The sequence below is a fragment of the Halichoeres trimaculatus genome, unplaced genomic scaffold (assembly GCF_033239565.1).
Source record: "Halichoeres trimaculatus isolate MK-OKI-2021-1 unplaced genomic scaffold, fHalTri1.1 fHalTri1_scaffold_5, whole genome shotgun sequence".
Lineage (NCBI taxonomy): Eukaryota > Metazoa > Chordata > Actinopteri > Labriformes > Labridae > Halichoeres > Halichoeres trimaculatus.
Window position 1 is genome coordinate 33,658,765 of NW_027437183.1, and position 19,910 is coordinate 33,678,674.

Consider the following 19,910-nt stretch of genomic DNA (forward strand, 5'->3'; position numbering starts at 1 on the left):
TAAAAGTTATGATAAACAACAACAACAACAAAAACAAAAGCAAAGAATTAAAGAATACAAAATCCTCGTGTCCACCTTTAAATCACACAGTCAGACACCTGATCATAAGACATTCAGAAGATTTCGGTCCACGGTTTGTTTCCTACCATGGTTTTGTGGTCACGGTTTCGGTTCGGTTCGGTGTACAAACCATTCCATCCCTGATCAAAGATATGATTTATGACCAACAAAAAAAAACAAAACAAAACAAAAACAAACAGGAAAACATACTTCATTTCCTGTTTAAATAACAAAAAGTATCTGTTTAAAAATAGCTTTATATCTTCAGCTTGAATTGTTTTTTTTTTCTTCTCCGGGATAGTTTAGTTTTCCTTCTTACAACACTTTTTCAGCTGCTTTAAATTCATCTTGGGGCATTCTTTGGTCTTCCCTGGCCCTCAGCTGTTGACCCAGCCTTCCAGGTCCTCATAGACCCTGCGTGGGGGTAGCCTGGGGTATTGAACACAGATCTGGCACAGCCTTTCTACCCAGTCAGTGTAGGTTTTTATTCTGTGAGTGTGGTGCCACTGAAAGTACTCCTCATACGCCCTCCTGTCAGCTGCCACACGCTTCAGATAGGCAGCCAGGTCCTCTGTGCTCCTGAAATCTGACACATGGATAAAAGAGCCAGGAGGGGCTAGGGCCTCGTAGGTGGCCCTGTTGGGGCCGAGGACCACCGGTACGACTCCTGCTTGGAAAGCGTTTCTCCAGAGCTTCTCGCTGATGTAGTCTGTGGATTCAGAGTTCTCAAAGGAAAGGTAGAAGAAGCACTTTGAGATGGTGGGCAGCAGCTTCCTGTCTGACAGTGCTCTCCCATTCCACCTGCCGTACACCTGTACAGGGACGGACTTCTTTAGACTCTGGTAAGCAGCAGCCCTCGCCTGCTCAGGCCGGTATTTGCTTACCACCCAGCTCACTAAGCAGGAGCGGTTTGGAGCAGCTCTCAGGACCAGTTCATCCCCTCCTGGAAGGGTCTGTCCATACGGGACAAAGATGTCTGCGTCCCGCCTGTAGCTCATGGTCCAGTTGAAGAGGCTGTTGAGATGTGAGAGGTTCCCACTGTTGATGGGAGGCTCCAAAGACAGCCACACCCAGTGCTGGGAGGCCGGGCGGTCCTTGTGCAGAGGCAGCAGAGACAGACCTCCTCTCAGCTCAAAGTGATGGAAGACCACCACGTCTGCAGCTGAGAGCGTGGAAGTGTCACGAGAGAGAAAACAGCCGCTGATGTTGTACTCGGTCAAACATCTGTCTCCACGGAGCCTAAAAGAATGTCCGAACGGCCTGTGCCACAGCAGGATGCTGAGGTTCCTCTGAGGAACATGTCGGTGATGTTTCAGCGGAGACAGCGTCTGCTGCAAGACTCCGAAATAAAGCAGAGACGAGCTGAGGAGGGAGAGGAGGAGGAGGAGGAGGAGGGCTTGAAATGCAGACGGTATCATGGCTGCTGGATGTGTTCCAGGTCAAAGGGGCACAGATCACAGGTTGAGTCACACCTCAAAGAGAAGAAAGACAGGTCAGAGACTTCATTTCACTCTCATGAGTTTTTCAAAGAGGAGCAAGGACAGAAACATCTGCTGCTGTAAATCAAACTCTGTTCAAACACAACAAATGATTCTTCATCTCCTCTGAGTCACTGGTTGTTAAGTTTTCACAGTCAGGAACACTTTCCGGGTCATGGATTCCCATCAGCCTCCTCCAGGTTTGAAGAAGCATTAAACTGAACATTTCTGCTGAAGCTAACGTTGGGCAAAGTGAATTTACTTGGCGACATCTATGTTCCTCACTCGTCTCTCCTTCTACATGGATCTTTACGGCTGACTCTCCTCAGAGCAGGTGACATCATCATAATCATTATCTCCTCTCTGACCACTGATAACACTTGCTCAAGTTGTTCTCTTAAGTGATTGTTTGAATAATTGTTAGGACACAAGGACTGACGTTCTGTGTGTAACAGGAGCGCCCTCTGCTGGGTCCCTACAGACATGATACATGTGCCCCATGTTGTGTTGATACGTACGAGGCTAAAAGCTAAATACAAATGCAAATGTTTAAAGATGCTATGAGGAAACAAATTTTCTTTGTTCAAGTCAACTTTTTACTGGATACAACACGCTAAGGTAAGGTATTTATCAGAACAGTTACGCAGCGCTACGGTTTGAATTGTGATATCAAGCAAATGTTGTAGTAGCTATATGTAGTGCTATCGGCATCTGCTCTGACATATCTGTAGGGTAATGGGACAACAAGTGAACACTGTCAGTTTGTAAGTAGTTTAGTAGCCGTTTATATTTAGTGCAGCTGGCGGCCTGGTGCTCTAAGACATGTCTTTAATGTGTAACGTTAGTGAATCCTGGTTATCTAATCTACCAATCAGAGCTAACGTAACCTCACTCTTCATTTATTGATAGACTCTCAAGTCTGAACAGACCACTGCAGAATAACTGCTGACTCTGGATTGGAATCAACATTAGCACCAACAGTTTAGCTCCTGTGTTAGCCTTTAGCTCGGGCTGTATCTCTCTTGTGTTCATCTTTCATCTGCTCCTCTGTCCTTTTTCTGTCTGACAGTTAGGCTCCAGTGTCCACCATCACTACAAAATTAATCACAGAAATCGTTTTCAGCACAGAAAAACACAGATCTCTTAGGGGTCATTTACACGACAACGGTTTTAGGGTGAAACGTAAAAGTTTTGTTGCGTTCAGCCTCGCTTTTACACGGAAACAATGTTTTAGCCGACCTAAAATGCAATCTTTTGAAAACAGCCTCCAGAGTGGGATTTTTCTGGAACACTGCCAACACTGCTGCTGTGTAATCAGTAAGCTGGTGTTTTCAGTGGAAACGCTGACGTCACACTTTGCATCGCGCAAGCGCATTCAACAGGACAACAGAGCTGTTGTTACGATCGTCGCAAACTACCATGTTGTTCTTGTGCTGCTCAATCTGCTGTATCTGCTGACTGACTTTATACAAAATGTGCATCTTTTGCTCCACTTTTGAATTTAGTATTCCCCAATACACCAGATGACCGGCTCAATTCTACTTTGGTGAAGATCTACCAAAAGCTGCTTCTGGACAAGACAGTTATAGCACCACCTACAGACCTGGCATGCTTACTACAGCATTTTCAGTCCATCAGCGTTTCCGAGTTGACGCAGATTTTTTTTCACTGCGTTTTCACAGCGTTTTAGCGTTTTCAGATGAAATGTTGTCGTGTAAACAGGGCCTTAGTTTTATCTTTTTATCGACTACACTTCATCAGCGTAGCATTGTCATAGAGACCTAGACGTGCGTGCCCTAGATCAATCTGGTCCTGCTTGCCTGGATTGGGGAGCTAAGAAGTGGCATTTAAGAATAACCTGTGAGTTTTTTTTATCTTGAATTTTCCTTCAAACACTTTAACAATGTTGATTTGCTGCAACTTCAGATTTCTGTTTTTAAGCTTCATCAGACAAATCCTTTGTTCATCTTTCTTCTGGTCAACTCACCAACTTTCATCTGAATCTTTATTTTCCATCTGTTGCTACCCTGAGAGGATGTGTCTGTAGTTGAGTGATGACCTAATGCACTCAAGATAACAACGCTCACATGAGATAGACAGATTCTCTTAAAGGACTTTAGGAGCTGAACTTTTGTAAAACCTGTAGTGAAACTATCTGTGTCAGTTCTTCTTCTTAGTGTTTCCTCCTCTGTGTTTCGCAATCCTCCCTGCTCAGAAATCTGTTATGTCTCTGCTCTAATCTGACCGACGCTTTCGGCTGTCAAACTGTTTCATGCAGGCATGAGATGGGGCATGTTGTGAAAGGAAACTGGCAGAGAGAAGTGAAGATGACACACCCTGGCAGCTCAAACCCCACACAATAATCAGATCACCTCAGAAAAAGGAGTTCAAATAAATTAATATGAATATAATGACTATTTCTACACTGCAAAAAACTGAAATCTTATCAAGTGTTTCATCTGATTTTAAGTAAAAATGTCTTTTTATACTTGATATGAGCCACATTCACCTGATAATTCAAGAAATACACATTTTTTTCCAAATTGTTCCAAGACAAAAATGAGGTCTGGACTGCTTTTCACAAGTAAAAAAAAATCTGCCAATAGAAAAAGAGAACAGTTACTTGTATCAAATCATTCTGATTTCAAAAAACATGACAAGCAAATCTGTCTTATTCCATTGGCAGACTTTTCTTTCCTTTTTTAAAATTGTTACAAGCAATTCAGACCTATTTTTGACTCTAAATAACTTGAAACAATATGTTTTTCTAGACTGGTCAGATGAATGTAGCTAGTACCAAGTATAATAAGACATTTTTACTTAAAGGTTTAGTTTTAAAGGTAGGTTTAGTTTTTGCGGTGAAAAAGTTTGCAGGGACATCTCACTCACCTGTGTGTAATGATACCTGACTGTCAGCTGCCTGTAAATCCTCAGCCTTCTCAACACGTCTCATAAATAATAGTCATGTTTCTGACTCATCTTTAGTGCCAGATTCTCAGATCCTTGCTGGTAGAGGCGGAAAAAATTCAAAGCAGTCTTTGTTTAAGATCATCTCCACCTCCAGGCTGGTCTTCTGGGTTTAACTGAGTCTAATGTTGAGGATCGAAGGAGGTGAACCCCTCACCCATCAGCACACGAGGAGACAACAGGCCCCTCAGTGTCACACTCTCTTATTTCTCTGATAAAACATCTGCTCTGTGAAGAATGGAAACACCCAGCAAGGTGGCAAAAATTCATTGCATTCAAAAACCACAAGCTGGTCTTTCTCTTCCTGTTTGTGTGTATGTGAGAGTGTGTGTGGGCCCTGACACAGTCATGTTGGCACAGACTCCATCATAGCATCTGCACATGCAGTTTAGTTTTGTCACAACCTGCTCTCTCTGTCTCACTGTCAGTCACACATTCAGCACAGCACCACTCGTCCTCTGGTTTACGTCATTTGCTTTTGATATAAAACAAATTAAAATCACAGCTGAAATGTGCTAATTGCAACAATTTTAATGTGTTTTAAACTTTATTTTGTCCCACAGAGGAAATCAAAAAGTGCTTTATGACCATTCATACCAAGAACTTTTATTTTCAGGAACTACTCTTTCAGGACCTAAACTGCATGATTCATGTGGCCCAGAGTTGTCTGGAGCCTGACGTCAAAATCAGAGCAATGACATACAGAGAGCAAACTGCAATTACAGTGTCAGACCAGGAGAGGGCAGTGCACCTTAGATCAGTCTCTTCATGTGCAGCATCAATCAACACTGTGAAGGAGAGCAGGCAGATTTGTTAAACATGTGGCAGAGATCTCCCATTGTTTTATTTAAAGGCCCTGTTAACAGACTTGGATGTATTCCTTGCACACAGCTTATCATTAAAAATGGATTATCATTAGAGTGGATTCTAAAAGTGCATCCACAAGTTTACACATTTCAGTGGTTGAACCAAAACTTTGTTTTGATGAACGTTTCAACACTTTAGTTTGTGTTTTGTTTCTGATAAAACTGTGATGTTCGCACTGTGTTTCTTTTTTTTTTTAATTTCATAAAACAGTGCATTCCACATGTCGACACATTTCAGTGGTTGAGTCAGAGATTTGGTCTTATTTACATTTCTGCAGAAGAGAGGATTTATATTTATTTTTCAGATTATTTAGATTCAGAATTAGATTCTTTATTTAAAAAAATAAAAATAAAATAAAATAATAATAATAATAACAATAATAATAATAATAATAATAATAATAATAATAATAATAATAATAATAATAAATAATAATAATAATAATAATAATAATAATAATAATAATAATAATAATAATAATAACATATAAAAAAAAAATGCATGCTTAATGGCAATCGCAATATTGGTCCCAAAAAATCGCAATGAAAATATTTTCCAAAATCGTTCAGCCTTCATAAAGCTCTTCTCTCCACATTTTATTTTCTGTGCTGAATAAAGTTGGCTACAGTATTTAAACTAAATCCGGCCATGTCCGCTTGGTTTTCAATGATATTTAGCGGGTCTTTTGTTTTGAAGGGGAGACCGGATGTGCTGCGTGACTCTCCTCTATGGACTTGACGTCGGGCTGTTGCCTCTGGTTTCCTGCTGTAACTCTGTGGAGCTGTGCAGCCGGTGCTCCACCGACACACGGAGGATGACAGTCCCACTACGACTTTCACCGCCGGGCACCGCCACATTAGCATTCCTCTGTGCAGCGACCTGACTGAATACTCTTCTTATTGGTATCTGTTCCCTTCTGGTGTGGACACATCGGAGCAGAGTGACGGGCTTGGACGGGATGCTCGGGGACGGGATAGATATTCCCCGGTTATTTAGATGCAGTCACAGGCCACCGCCGCCGGTCTGCTACATTTAGGACACACTGAAGCAGAAGTGGGAGGCAAACATGGGCTTCATGCACCAGCTCCATCTCCTGCTGTGGAAGAACATCTCCCTGAAGAGGAGGGGACCGGTAAGACCTCATATGCACACACCTGACGGGCTGATTATTCTGATTATATAAGGACGAGCAGGGCAGTCGTGTTACAGTGTTTTCAGGCAGACGGGCGTCGGTTCAGTCGGGTCCGCAGCCGGTGCTCAGGCTCCCAGCACCGGTCTGTGTCTGCTAATGTTCCCGTCAGACGGTGGAAACACACCGCAGTGAGCTCAGACAGGAGGAGATGATGATGTGATCCTGGTCTCTGGATGTGTGCATGCTGTCAAACAGGTTGTTGTGAAGGATAAACAACTGTTGTATAACCAGGTTGATGCTATAAAAGGCCTGCTGTGCTGAGGACAAGGAAGTTTGATTTTTATCATCATAACGAGCTGCAACTAATGTAAGAGGCCTGACTGATGTAATCACTTCACATGATAAATAACACGTGATGAAATGATTCCCCTGACCTTAAAGCCAACCACCACAAGCTCCACCTGTGGAAAACACTCAGCCAGCAAAAAACCACCCTGTTGGTGTATGACTGGAATATTTATTCATGTGCAGAGACTCTGTTCTCCCTCAGGATACCACACTGCAAATGGGCAGCTGCACCTAGAATAATGTGGAGATAGATAACAAGAGAATGAAAATACAAAGTAAAAGACACATTTCATGATTATATGACATGACTGAAATTACTGGGATGACTTTTATTTTCTTATAATGATCCAGTTTGATAAAAATGGCAGACTTAAAGTCCTGTGAAGACTTACCAAGTGACATTAGATAGTCTCTCTTTTGTATATTTGCCTGTTCATAACCCATGATTTAAGAAACCATTATCAGAGCCAAAATTGGTCTTTTCTAAATTTGATTGAATCAGACTCTCCGAGAAGGGAGATCTGGCCTTTTCTAAAAAAAAAGTATTTCTTGGATTTGCTATAGCCAGTAGTACACCTTCAACACACTAAACTACATTACAAACTGAGTTTTCGAAGTAGTCGTGTTTTAAATAATTGCTCTATGTAACTGCAAATAAATACATTTATTACCTTGTCGCATTGCACCCTGGGAAAAAATTCTCTTGAACAAAGAAAAACAGTTAAAAAAAAGATTTGCCCTCAATTTATCCTGCAAAAACACTACCTTTGTTTGAGATATTAGTGATAGCAGTTTGTGGTGTCAGTAACTACAGTTGCTGCACCTTTTTTAGCTTAGTTTGGACTACTTGAGCTAGAATGACAACAGTGGATCTTGAAGGTGGCACAGAGGATGGTCGTGATGAAACGGTGGAGATACTAGTCAGATTAATTTAATTCAACTTGTTACCAGGAGAAAAAATGAAATAAGATCAGTGATCTCTTCTTCTTTTTAAAAAGCAAGGCAACAGAAAAGTATGTAGGCTCTAAAATGACAGTATACAATATTATTATTCTTTTATTGCAATTACAAGTTTATATCCTTAAATCCAAAACATTGCTGTTATTGACTTTTAACAAGCCTACACATTCTGAAATGGGCAGGAATGTCTGGGTGAAAGACAAAGACAGCTTTATTGTCATCATTCACTGCACTGTGATTTGATTTCACAGAGATGAAATGGTGCTTTTAGTCTTTAGATGTAATTTACAGATATTCAGAACTGTAAATTTACTGTCAAAAGAATGCATTTATTTGAAGTACCAATTTAAAACTTGATTTTTGTGCTTGAACAGGAAAACAAAAAGCAGTGTTTTTATAAGAAACAGGGTGTGATTTGTTTGGGGGACCCTGTCAGTGCTCCATCCATGCTCCCCAGTGAGCAGAGTGAATGTGTCCACACTGAATAGTCTTCTCTTAAAGGACCAGACATGCGTTTGTTACCTGCTCAAAGGTTCCCAAAGATGTGGTGAAAAAAGGGTGAAACTCTGTAGGTAACACACCAACAGGAAAGCCAAAAGGGGGGCAAATGAAGCCCAACACTAGAGCAAACTGTTAACTTAAACTAGTTAGCTGGATTCTTGTGACCTAATGTGAAACCTTACCTGGTTAGGCTTTAGAGTCCCCGTTCACCTGAAATCCTCTGCTATGTGATCTGCCCTCATCCATGGTCCTGAAACTTCATCAGCCGGATTGCAGGTGTGGCTGTCGTAAAAAACTAAATGTTTCATGTAGGGATGGGTACCCAATAAGGTACTTTTAAAGGTACCGACTGAATTATGTCAAAAGTAGCATTATAAGGTTATACATTGAAGAAGAAATATGTTAAATTGAGGAAAGTTATAATTCATTATTAAAAAAATTGATGTTTTTTACCACATACAGCCAAAAAAGTACCGAAAAGTGGTACCATTGAGTACCGGTACCGTTTACCACATACTGGGCATCGGTACCGAATCGTTTCAAATGTGAAAGGTACCCATCCCTAGTTTCATGTCTTTAGTTTGTGTTAAAGATAAATGTTCAGCTGTTAAAAATGTAAGAAGACAGACCTACAGTTAATTTAAAAAAGAATTAGGCCATTTATTGCTTGTTTTTTCATAGTTGGAAAAAAAAACAAAGAACAAACATCCTCCCTCTGTTGCTGGACAAATTACACCCCGAGTCGGCCAGCCGACTGTTCAGTGCATGTCTAGTTTTTACAGTGATATCATACATCTGAGTTGTTGATAGCCAGCTCGCTTCATATCCTGAAGTCTTAAGTAACTAGGCAATCACTCTTTAGTTTCTTTCTGTCGTTCATATTCCCCTCATTCACGTCATCAGTGAGCTGTCCGTCAGGTGAGCTGTGCCTTTGATTGGTTAAACTGGTGATCTTGATCTCTTCCTAACTGTTAGTGGTTAGAAAAAAGTCCACTCCCTAAACCAAGTTGTAAACATGTTTATTAATACTGTTAAACATGTTTTTGGTTGGGGTGCTTGGTGTGAACATAGTTCCAGTCTTTGTAGCACAGCTCTTCCACATAAGCATCATTTCTCCTGGCTGGTGGTTACCACTTGGTTTTCAAATGGACAAATCTTCCATGTCATCTGGAGAGCTGTCATCACAACAAAGATGAATATGAAGCAGCAGTAGCTGCAGCTAGCATCACCACCACAGATATAGTGGACACTGTTGCCTCGGTTCAGCACAGAGACAGTATTTTAGAGCTGCAGAAAGTTTTTTTCTGTTGCGGTTCCTTGTCTTTGTCACGTTAAAGCCTTCATCCAGCTACAAGGCTGAGATGTGTAACTCAGCAGGAGTCCATCTGTTCATGGTCGGACATGTGTCCCTAATGTTGTGGATCAGACTGTGGAGTTGAGTTGAGATCACATCATGCAGGGCAGGTAGAGGGATAGCTACAGAGACACTGTTTCAACCCGTTAGCTACCTGGAGAAGGTATCATGTGGTGTAAACTCACTGATTTTGATTCATTCACTACATCAGTTTTGTGTTGTCTCGGGTAAACTCTCTGCTGCTCTTCAAAGGGGCTGTGAGGAGTTTCTAAGTGATCTTGAAATAACCGTCCTCATAGATTTATGCCTGATCGTAATCCACACTTTAAAATGAGATTATCAGTGCCAATATTGCTGGTTACAGGTTATTTTAAATTGCTACTTCTTAATTTCCCAATCGGGTTGAGCAGGAACGGATTGACTTACCACACGTCTAAGTCTCTATGACAACTCCACGCCAGCTGACAAAGTTTAGGTACGAGAAGAGATAAAACACAGAGATCTGTGTTTTTCTCTGGTGAACACAGGAACCTAACAGTCAGACAGAAAAAGGACAGAAGAGCAGAAAGAAGATAAACAGAGATACAGCTCGAGCTAAAGGCTAACACAGGAGCTAAACTGTTTGTGCTAATGTCCATCCAACCCACAGTCAGCAGTTATTCTGCAGTGGTCTGTTCAAACTTGAGAGTCTATCAATAAATAAAGAGTGAGGTTACGTTACCTCTGATTGGTAGATGACTGGCAGGACAAAACCAGGACGTTACATGTTACAGACATGTCTTAGAGCACTGGGCTGCCGATGTCACCAGCATATAGATGGCTACTACGTTTGCTTGATGTCACATTTCAAACCGTAGTGCTATGTAACTGTACTGATAAATACCTTACCTCAGCGCATTGTATCCAGTAAAAAGTTGACTTGAACAAAGAAAATTTGTTTCAAACAGATCTCTATTTAATTCCAAAACAAATACTCACCTCGCTAAAAGAAACTTACGACAGTGTGCGGAGACTCCGGGCCAGAAGGTGGCGAGGGAGTGCAATTACAACAGATCCTCCTCGTAACATCTTTAATCAGAACTGTAACACTTGTTATGTTTTAGAGTAATGCTAGCTGCAGCTACTACTGCTTTACAACCCTTAAAGCCAGTTTTGTTTGGTGACATTTTCTCAGGAAACACAAAGGATTCTCTTTTCCTCCTCCTGGGAAACTTGTTGCGTATGTTTTTCAAGCCACTATCATGTTGTTTCTGACACAGGGAGAAACTTCCACACCAGTAAAGCATTTTTACTGCTGGTTGGTCTTCTGAGTGCCTAACAGTGGACCACATCCCACCACCTGCTGTGGCAGACTATTTTTCTTGTTTTGTCAAATAAAATGTGTAATTTGATTACAAAGAAAGAAAGAATTACCATCATGGGGTGATAGTTTATTGGACTGATGCTACCCTGTCAGTGGTAGCAAATGAAGTCAGAACACCATTTCTATTTTCATTCTGGCTCAAATGTTCATCTTATCTCCAGTCATCTAAAAACATCTGCTGAAGTTAAAACTTTAACAATGATGAAAGAATATCCCACATCAGTTTGGATATACGTTTGGAAGGTTGGATGATTTATTTTTGATTTCCAGTCTTAGACAGAGAAAAACATTAGTGTCTTGGGTGAAAGTCCTGGGTTTGTTAGACCTGGTCTTTACTCCTGTGATACCTGATTTATCAAAAGAGGATCTTGTTGTCTTGAAATTGTTTGATGTATTTGTTGCAGTGCAGGATATTTAAAAAGGGTTGTGTTGGATGTCAACGTCATTTGGAGTTAAAAGGTCATCTGTTCTGGTTTGAGTTGTTTTGACTCCTGCCTGAGGATCTGATGCTGGTGGGGACTTTTTGTCATATGACTCTGATAGTTATAAGTCCAGAGCCGACCTAACCAGTTTTTCTGTTTGTAGGAATGCTGCAGCCTTAAACCCATCAGTTTGTGATCCCGTCAGCCTGATAGGAAACATCATTTTCAGATTGAATGCCTCTGTCGTCCTGATGAAAACATGCTGCAAATATGCTGTGAGCTCTTCAAATGCCATCGTCCAGATGTGTGCTACAATCTGACGTGCTGACCTCCTCATCCTCCACATTGTGAGGCCTCTAAGCCGTGCCTGCTCTATTATTAGCCATCAGAAACCAGCGGCCTGTCAGCTGCTGGGTTTTGGTGATGTTTGTGCCGTTTTTAAAAGCCAAAGCTGATCTGTCCTCAGGCAGCCGCGTGTTTTTTTTTTTTTTTTATCTCTGCCTGCTGCCTTTGCTGGTGTCCTGATGGAAGGGGTTGTGTTTGTGTGTTGGGATGAGGATGGAGGGGGTACAGCTATTTTTAGCTCTTCTACCTTCCTACATCACAGTGGGAGGAGGCACGTGCGATGCACCGGGGAGCCTCTGTAATAATAATAGTAACAGCTGCGTCATTTCTGTCTGTAGATTTATAATCAGGCCGCTGGGGTCCGGCCTCTCTGAAGCTGTCTGCAGGATTGATGATGAGAGCGGAGCGTCCACTCAGCACTTACAGAGAGCTCCAGTACCATATGTTGGTCCACACTCACGGATGTAAAGCTCCTGCAGTAATTAGAAGAACATCCAGGCCCAGATATCAGGATTACACGGATTAACTTCTGAAGTATCTTGTACCATCTCTTATAAGATGAACGTACGGTGATAGAGGGCATCTGATTGTTCAGTGACGTGAAATTACTAAGAAATAAAGCTACTGTGATAAGGTTTGAGGAATGATTGTGAAACAGACTGAAATTAAAGGGGACATACCATGCTGATCCCTGATTTGATACTTACATATAATATAATAAATTTGATATCAAGACCTTTCACCCCCTGAATTTTCAAAAAATGAGATATTGTATTTTTTCTGATATCCTAGAACGAGATTTGATGCCTCTGAAAATAGGTCATTGCCAGATGGCCGCGAGATTTCGAACGTCGTGACGACACGAGGATCCTTTCTTTTTATTGGAGTAATCTGATAAAGCAGCTCCTCCTCTGTGATGTCAGTTAGTCACACAACCACCACCGAGGGATACACCCACCAGGTCCGAGTATAAACGTATAAACTATACATGTTACAGTGCCGGTTTGACTCACCACACTGAAGCGTCCGGAGATGATCTGTGTCCAGGTGGATTTTCTTCCTCCTGAGCTGCAGAACCGTCCAGGTCTGACTCGGGGTCCAATACAAAAGGACGTATCCTACACTCTGCCATTTTACTAGTGCTATCAATGCCTTACGGTGAAGTTTTGGCAAACAGCAAACTCGCTCGGTCTGCTCCATCCAGTGTGGGGATTTTGTAAATACTGCCATGTTGGGGTTACTGGAGGTCATTCTGGAAACGGAGCGTTTCAGCGAGATCTTCAGAATGGCCTAAACTGAGGATATTAAGAACGCTATTGTGGGGCAATGAAGGAACTAAATGACTTGTACTGAGGGCAGAAATGCTTTACAGGCATCCTAGTCTGGTATAGTGAAAAGGAGAAACAAGCATGATATGTCCTCTTTAACAGTAATGTCTGTAGATGACCAGCAGAAGCTCACAGATCAGTGAAGAAAATGTGAAATGGCTGTTATGTTTTGGTGACATTCTGGTGTTGTACATGTGTGGGCTCAGTGAAACCAAAATTTATCTCTGTGAACATTTAATCTTTTCAAAAAGAAAAAGACAAGTTCTACTGGAATCTGATTGCTACAGAACCAACGTTTATTTCAGTAATGGATTACTCTGACAATTATGTATATGATTAATCAACGAAGCTAGGAAAAAAAGTACGAGAATGCATAATAGTAAAACTCGCAAAACCAAACATTTGTTGTTATTTTAGTTGATGACTGTTGATTGCTCAGTGATATAGAACCGTTTGTGTGAATTTAGTTTAAGCTGACCAGATGCTACATTTATTAAGTATAAAACGTAACATGAATGTATTGTCACTTGAAGAATCAACAGTTTGGGCAAAATAACAGAAAATATATTATTATGTCATCAGATAAAGAACCTAGTGGGCCAAAAAGGCAAATAAATAAAAATGTGTCCTCAATCTTTTCATCTGCAACACAAACAGTTCACCCCCTCTGCTCTACCACTATCTGTAGCAGCTAATGCTAAAGCTAATGTTAGTTTAATGAACTCTTTGTGGTTTTTAAACGGGGTGACGATTTAATAAAAAGACTAAACGAGTCCTAAAAGTCATACTATACATTTCACAACATATGAAAGGAGTGTAAGTGAGATTTTGTAGCCTTTATTGTAGCCTCCTTTATTCTGAGCCAGACCTCACACCCAGCAGTCTGTGTGCTGGTCTTTGGTTTGGGAGGGTTCCTGCTTTATCTACACAAGTTTATGCCTTCATATTTGACGGTCTGTACACGTCCACAGATAATACAGTCATAAACAGTGAATGACTTGTGTGTTTAATCCTCTGAAAAACGACTATGAAATTGTCTTGTGAGTAAGCGCTTTGGCCCATTTTTCTCAAATACTTGGAACTTTTAAAATCTGGGAGTTGTTTCCAACTTACTGCGTGTTATATTAGAGTGAAACAGTTTAAATTGGAGAAAAACACAAAAACTGAATTTGGTTTTAGAAGAGAAGGAATAAAAATACTGTTCTGGAACATAGACAACAAATTTTCAAGTCACCACACAATAATTCTCCAGATTCTCCTTTGGTCTAGAAATCATGCAGAAACCTCTGTGGAGGTTTTACGCTCCAGGGGATGTTCTTATAGGCATTTTAGACAAACTCAGCTCGGTATTTCTGTGCTTTCCTTTTATCTGTACACTCACTATGTATTCGTGGGCTTCCTTAAATGCCTGAGTGAAGTTACTTAAAAAACCCCAGATTGGCTGAAAGAGCGCAGTTTCAGCTTTTAAAAACCGTTGAGATTTTTCGGATTGTGTAAACCATAGAGGAAAAACGGTCATTCAAAGTGCGCTTGTACAAATCTGTCGGCACTGACACATTCAAAGCTCCCTGAATATCTCTCCCCCTGCTGCTGTCCTCCATCCACTCAGTGGTTTCTCATAGAGCTGGAAGTTGTTAACCATCAGTCAGAATGATGCTATTTAGGTAAAAATTGTGTTTTTGGAGGTTAACCCCCTAGAAAAGCTTGACAAACCAGTGTACTCCCATTACTTCTGAATTGTATGGACCCTTTTTGGACTGAGTCAGAGTCTTAGAGCAGTGGTTTTCTAAGTGGGGGCCATGGCCTACAGCCTACTTGTGTGAGTCTCGCTTTTGTTTGTTAATAATTTCCTGATCTAAACAAAAGTAATAATTTTTAACAAGTGAATAAAAGTTAGAATAAAAAAAAAAGATATTCTTAAAGTTCACATTTCTTTAAATATTTTGAAACGTTACCTTTTTCCAAAGGGGTCCCTAGTCAGAGGCAAAAGCTGTTTGAGGGGGGCTTTGTCAAAGTAAAGTTTGGGGACCCTTGTCCTAGAGTTTCCATGAAATGAGTCTCTGAGATGCTCTTAGTTTATATTATTTGATTGATGGTGTAGCTCAGGTGGAGTCCTGTCATTGACAAAAGACTGTTTAGTGCATGTTACTGGCCTTGAATGTGTTTCATTCGGTTACTCTACGAAAGCAGGGACTGTGGTTTAACTCCAGAATCTACTGCATCCAGTTGTTGTTGTTTTTTTCTTTAAGAAGAAAGAGTCTTCAAGCTGCTCTTGGGAGAAAAGAAGAGTCTTTCTTTGCATCAGGAGAGGGCGGCTCAGATGACACACACTCTGTCCTAACTAAGAAAATCTGCTGCTCTAGAGGACTGGAAACACAGAGGCACAAATTATACTCACTTTCTCTGTCTAAATTATTGTCCACAAAGGCAGAGCAGTGAAGCATGTTACTAAGACACAGGGTGTTTTACAAAGAGAGGGAAATCATTTTCAGACAACAAGTCATAAAACCAGAATGAGGTCAATATTTTTTAAAGAATTTAAAGTCAGGGTCTGCAGGGACTTACCTGACTTGTAAGTCCCTAAACATAACAGTCAAACTGAGCTCCTCCTCCTTGGATCAGTGCCAGCGGCAGCACACACCCACTACCTTCAACCATTAGCACAAGCTGATCATGGGTGTTTGACTCATATCAACTCACATTGCACTTCGCCACGTGCGGCTCTCCAAGTGCCCGAAAGTGAGTGAAGGTGTGCCAAGCTTCATCCTGCTTAACCAAGCTTTATCTGTTTGGCGTTTTGTTTTTCTTTCTCTGTGCTACGTCCACTATCGTGGCTGCTCTGATAAGCTTCCTCCACTCACTATTATCAACACTCAAAGTCACTTGTGCACTTGGTGCGCTGTGATTGGCTGATGTAACCACGCTTACTCTCCGCCCACAGACGTCCCAACAGAACCGAAATATCAACCTACAGACAGAGGAGAGGGTTGAGGCTGACACAGACACTGATACACATGTATAGAAGCCCAGAGGAGATGATTGAGCAGGATTATTCCCGTATAATTTGACATTTTATTTTTTTATTTTCAGAAGTGGGGCTGTTCCTGCTTCTTTCTGAAAGTATGACTTTATTTTGATTTGAACTCTCTTTAACAAATAAAATGAACATTTCTTTGATTTTACGCACAACAGGATGTGTCAGGTATAACCAGTGATATCCCTTCTTATCTCTCAGGCTATCATCGTCTTCTTTCATAAGAAAGCCTGTTGACTTTGTATAACGTGCTGCAGTCCTCCTCTCTGTGACTTCCTCATTGCTATTAGTGGCACGGCTGTTGAACACTGAATTTGTGTGTAACCAAATGCGACAGGTGTGTAGCACCAGCACCCAGCAACAGTGAACCCACTGAACAATGCAGCTCTGTGGAAAAGAGGAAGCAGGTAGAACATCTGTGTTCATAAATCACCTTGAGGGAGAGGTAACGTGAGCAGTTTTGGAAGATAAGCTGTGTGTATGATGCATGTTTTGTTGCCCTTTGAATGTAAAAGGTGTGTGTGTTTGTGTTGTGGGTGTGTCCTGGGTTTGACACACAAACATTGGACAGAGTGACATGCTGTGTTTGTGTGTCAGTGACAAAATTGAAATCCAGCATCTTTCTGCACATTGATACTCAGTTTTGTAAATGAAGGTCTCTGAAGTTTCTTCAAAGCCGCGTTTCCACTGAGCGATTCAGCTTGGTTTTTCTTGAAACGGCTAGTGTTTTATGCTGTTTCCATCCCGGGACAGATCCCCAAATAACCAAGATGAGCCATCCCACTTTTTGGGACCCTTCTGTAGGGGTGCCAGACTAAACTGACCCTGAAGGTGGAGCTACAACACTGCAGACTGTACACTGGTTGTAAGAATCATCATTTACCGTGCGACAGCGGCTTCATTTCCCCTGGCGGCACACAGTCTTCTCCGAAACAAAGCTTGATTGTGTTTTGTAACAATGAGCTACATGGACATCACAAAGAAGATAAATTCCTGGATGTCTTCTGTTTTTGCTCTTTATTTACCTTGTCACGTTTTTCTTCTTCATTGGATTTATTAGCTGGCTACACTGTGTTGTGCTGCTTTGGCATGTAACATCCAGCTTACACGCCGCCTACCACAGGGGCACAGTTGGCTGTGGAAACTCAAACAGGACCAGGCTTAACCAATCCAACCTGTACCAAACTGTACTGATCTAAACCAGACTGCTTGGTGGTAACAGGGCTTATCGTCCATCCACTGCTGATCTCTCTGTGCAGTGAAAATGACCACGGCAACGTACACTGGGCTTCTGACTGAAATGTGCTTACATGTCTTGATGCATGACTGTCTCATGCTGCCAAGAATCCCTCTGTGCCGTTAGCTGCTATAAGCAGAGAAGGAGAGGAACCCATGGTGTGGCCCTCATCCTACCCTGACCTCAACCCTCCTGAAAACCTTTGGAGCAGAAGATCTCTGTGGGTGGGAAGCAGTTCAGATCCGAACTGGTCTAAAAAGAAAACCTGCCTACTATACATGCACATGATTTGACCCCACTAGGTCTTGGTTTGGTTTGGCACTTTTTTGATCCAGTACGCCAGAAAAACATGACTAACACTGATATTATATTAGACACAACACAATTCCCCTCGTCATTGTTTACTACACTCATTATACTACTCCCTTGGAACCGTGTTTACGAGATCAGGTCTTTATAACGGGGCTGCTGACTGAGGGCTCACTTTAGTTTTGTTTTCTGAAGCCCCACAAGAGGCCTGGTATTAGATGACGTGATCTACACCGCACTGAGTGCTCTCTGCTTCGTACAGTCCCTCCTGCTCCTCACTGAAACACACACTGATGACCACAGGTGACTGCAGTCTAAGCTTACAGCACTTAAATGATCACAGGTGAAATTAATAATACTCAGGATGTTTTCTGGTGAGTTGCTGAGAAAGTCATAGGACATTTTTTTAAAGTACCATGGTAAAAAGTAAGTAGTGGAAAAAAAATTGCGGGCATCCTTCTAAATACATATATATATATATATATATATATATATATATATATATATATATATATATATATATATATTAGGGCTGGGCAACGATTAAAACTTTTAATTGTAATTAATCGCATGATTTCCCTGATTAATCATAATTAATCGCATTGTAAAAGTGCCATAACATCTGTCATGCAAACACTAAATCAGTACTTGTTATACAGTAATAGTTAAATCACATATTTAGTGCAAATCAAATTTACAAAATGTAAATACAAAATTAAAGCTTATTGCCACTGTCAGGGCATTAAAGTGATATTCCTGGATGGAACAAGTTGGGTCCTATCACAAGGTTTAGGGCAGAAATTACCCCTACAGCAGTGTTTTTGTGCAGCAGAAGCTCAGAGCGCTCACACCAAACACCCCCTCCCTGCTCGTCTGCACTCAGACGGGGCCATATTTTACTTGACCAAAAACACAAATAAACGCACTCCCACCGAAAAGCTCTGATATCGGTCTGCATTCACGCTTTATTTAGAGAATTTTCAGTGTGTTACTTTCACACAAAAACACCGCTGAATAAGGCTCTAGTTGTCATCGTGTCTCTTTGTCCTGGCAGACTACCTGTGTTTGTTTATATCTGGCACGTCGTGTGTAACATCCAGTTTGGACCTGAACAGATATATATATATATATATATACACACACACACACACACACACACACACACACACAGTGGAGGAAATAAGTATTTGACCCCCCGCTGATTCTAAGAAATAAATGAAGAGTGTATGATTTTTATGGCAGCTTTATTTAAACGGTATTAGAAAGGATATCAAGAAAAAAATCGAGAAATTTACATGAAATTAAAAATAAAAATTAATTTGCATTTCATTGCGGGAAATAAGTATTTGACCCCCTACCAACCATGAGCAATGTAGGCTTCCACAGACCATTGACAAATTCATAATCTCAGTGAAGTCATTACCTTCATTAGAGACACCTGTCCCAAATTGTCACCTGTATAAAAAGCCACCTGCCTACAGACCCAGAGACACTCCATCATCTCCACCATGGGCAAGACCAAAGAGCTGTCTACAGATGTCAGGGACAAAATTGTTGACCTACACAAGGCTGGCATGGGCTACAAAACCATCAGTAAGAAGCTGAATGAGAAGGTGACAACTGTTGGTGCTATTATTCGGAAGTGGAAGAAGTACAACATGACTGTCAATCAACCTAGGCCCGGGGCTCCATGCAAGCTCTCACCTCGTGGGGTCTCACTGATCATGAGAAAGGTTAGAGATCAGCCTAGAACTACTCAGGAGGAGCTGGTTAATGATCTCAAGGCAGCTGGGACCACAGTCACCAAGAAAACCATTGGTAATACACTGAGACGCAATGGTTTAAAATTCTGCAGTGCGCGCCAGGTCCCTCTGCTTAAGAAGGCTCACATCCAGGCCCGCCTCGAGTTTGCCAATGAACATATCAAATGATAAGTTCGGTTTATACAGCTTTTACATTGTTTATAGAATGAAGTAGAACAAAATACTCACCCAGAAGGCTTTCCTGATCCAAGCAGTGCTTTGGGAGATATTTAGATCCAAAATCATGCAGCGGATGTCCGTATAATGGGATCCAACGGGGCATAGACAGCGCCGCTCTTAAAACTGCATTAACCATACAAAAACTCATGTTTTTCACCAACTTTCCATCATGGTCCGCTCCAAGTTAGTCCTCTGCTTCAGCCTGTGTCATTCCAGACGGCGC

The 19,910-nt window shown here is 41.4% G+C and overlaps 2 protein-coding genes across 2 annotated transcripts in view; one reads left to right on the top strand and one right to left on the bottom strand.

Annotated features, from left to right (window-relative positions):
* Positions 1-437: 437 nt before the first annotated feature.
* Positions 438-5,322, bottom strand: LOC141790117 (alpha-(1,3)-fucosyltransferase 7). The gene is made up of 2 exons (XM_074669775.1): positions 5,229-5,322; positions 438-1,532 (listed from the first exon to the last, which is right to left on the bottom strand). Exon 2 carries the CDS (start codon positions 1,476-1,478, stop codon positions 438-440), a length of 1,041 nt encoding a protein of 346 aa, XP_074525876.1. The 5' UTR covers positions 1,479-1,532; positions 5,229-5,322.
* A 798-nt stretch (positions 5,323-6,120) lies between these two features.
* Positions 6,121-19,910, top strand: part of abca2 (ATP-binding cassette, sub-family A (ABC1), member 2) — a 109,705-nt gene continuing 95,915 nt past the window's right edge. The window contains exon 1 of the mRNA XM_074669749.1: positions 6,121-6,504. Coding sequence (XP_074525850.1) covers positions 6,439-6,504 — 66 coding nt within the window. The 5' untranslated portion in view covers positions 6,121-6,438. The remainder of the gene's footprint in view (positions 6,505-19,910) is intronic.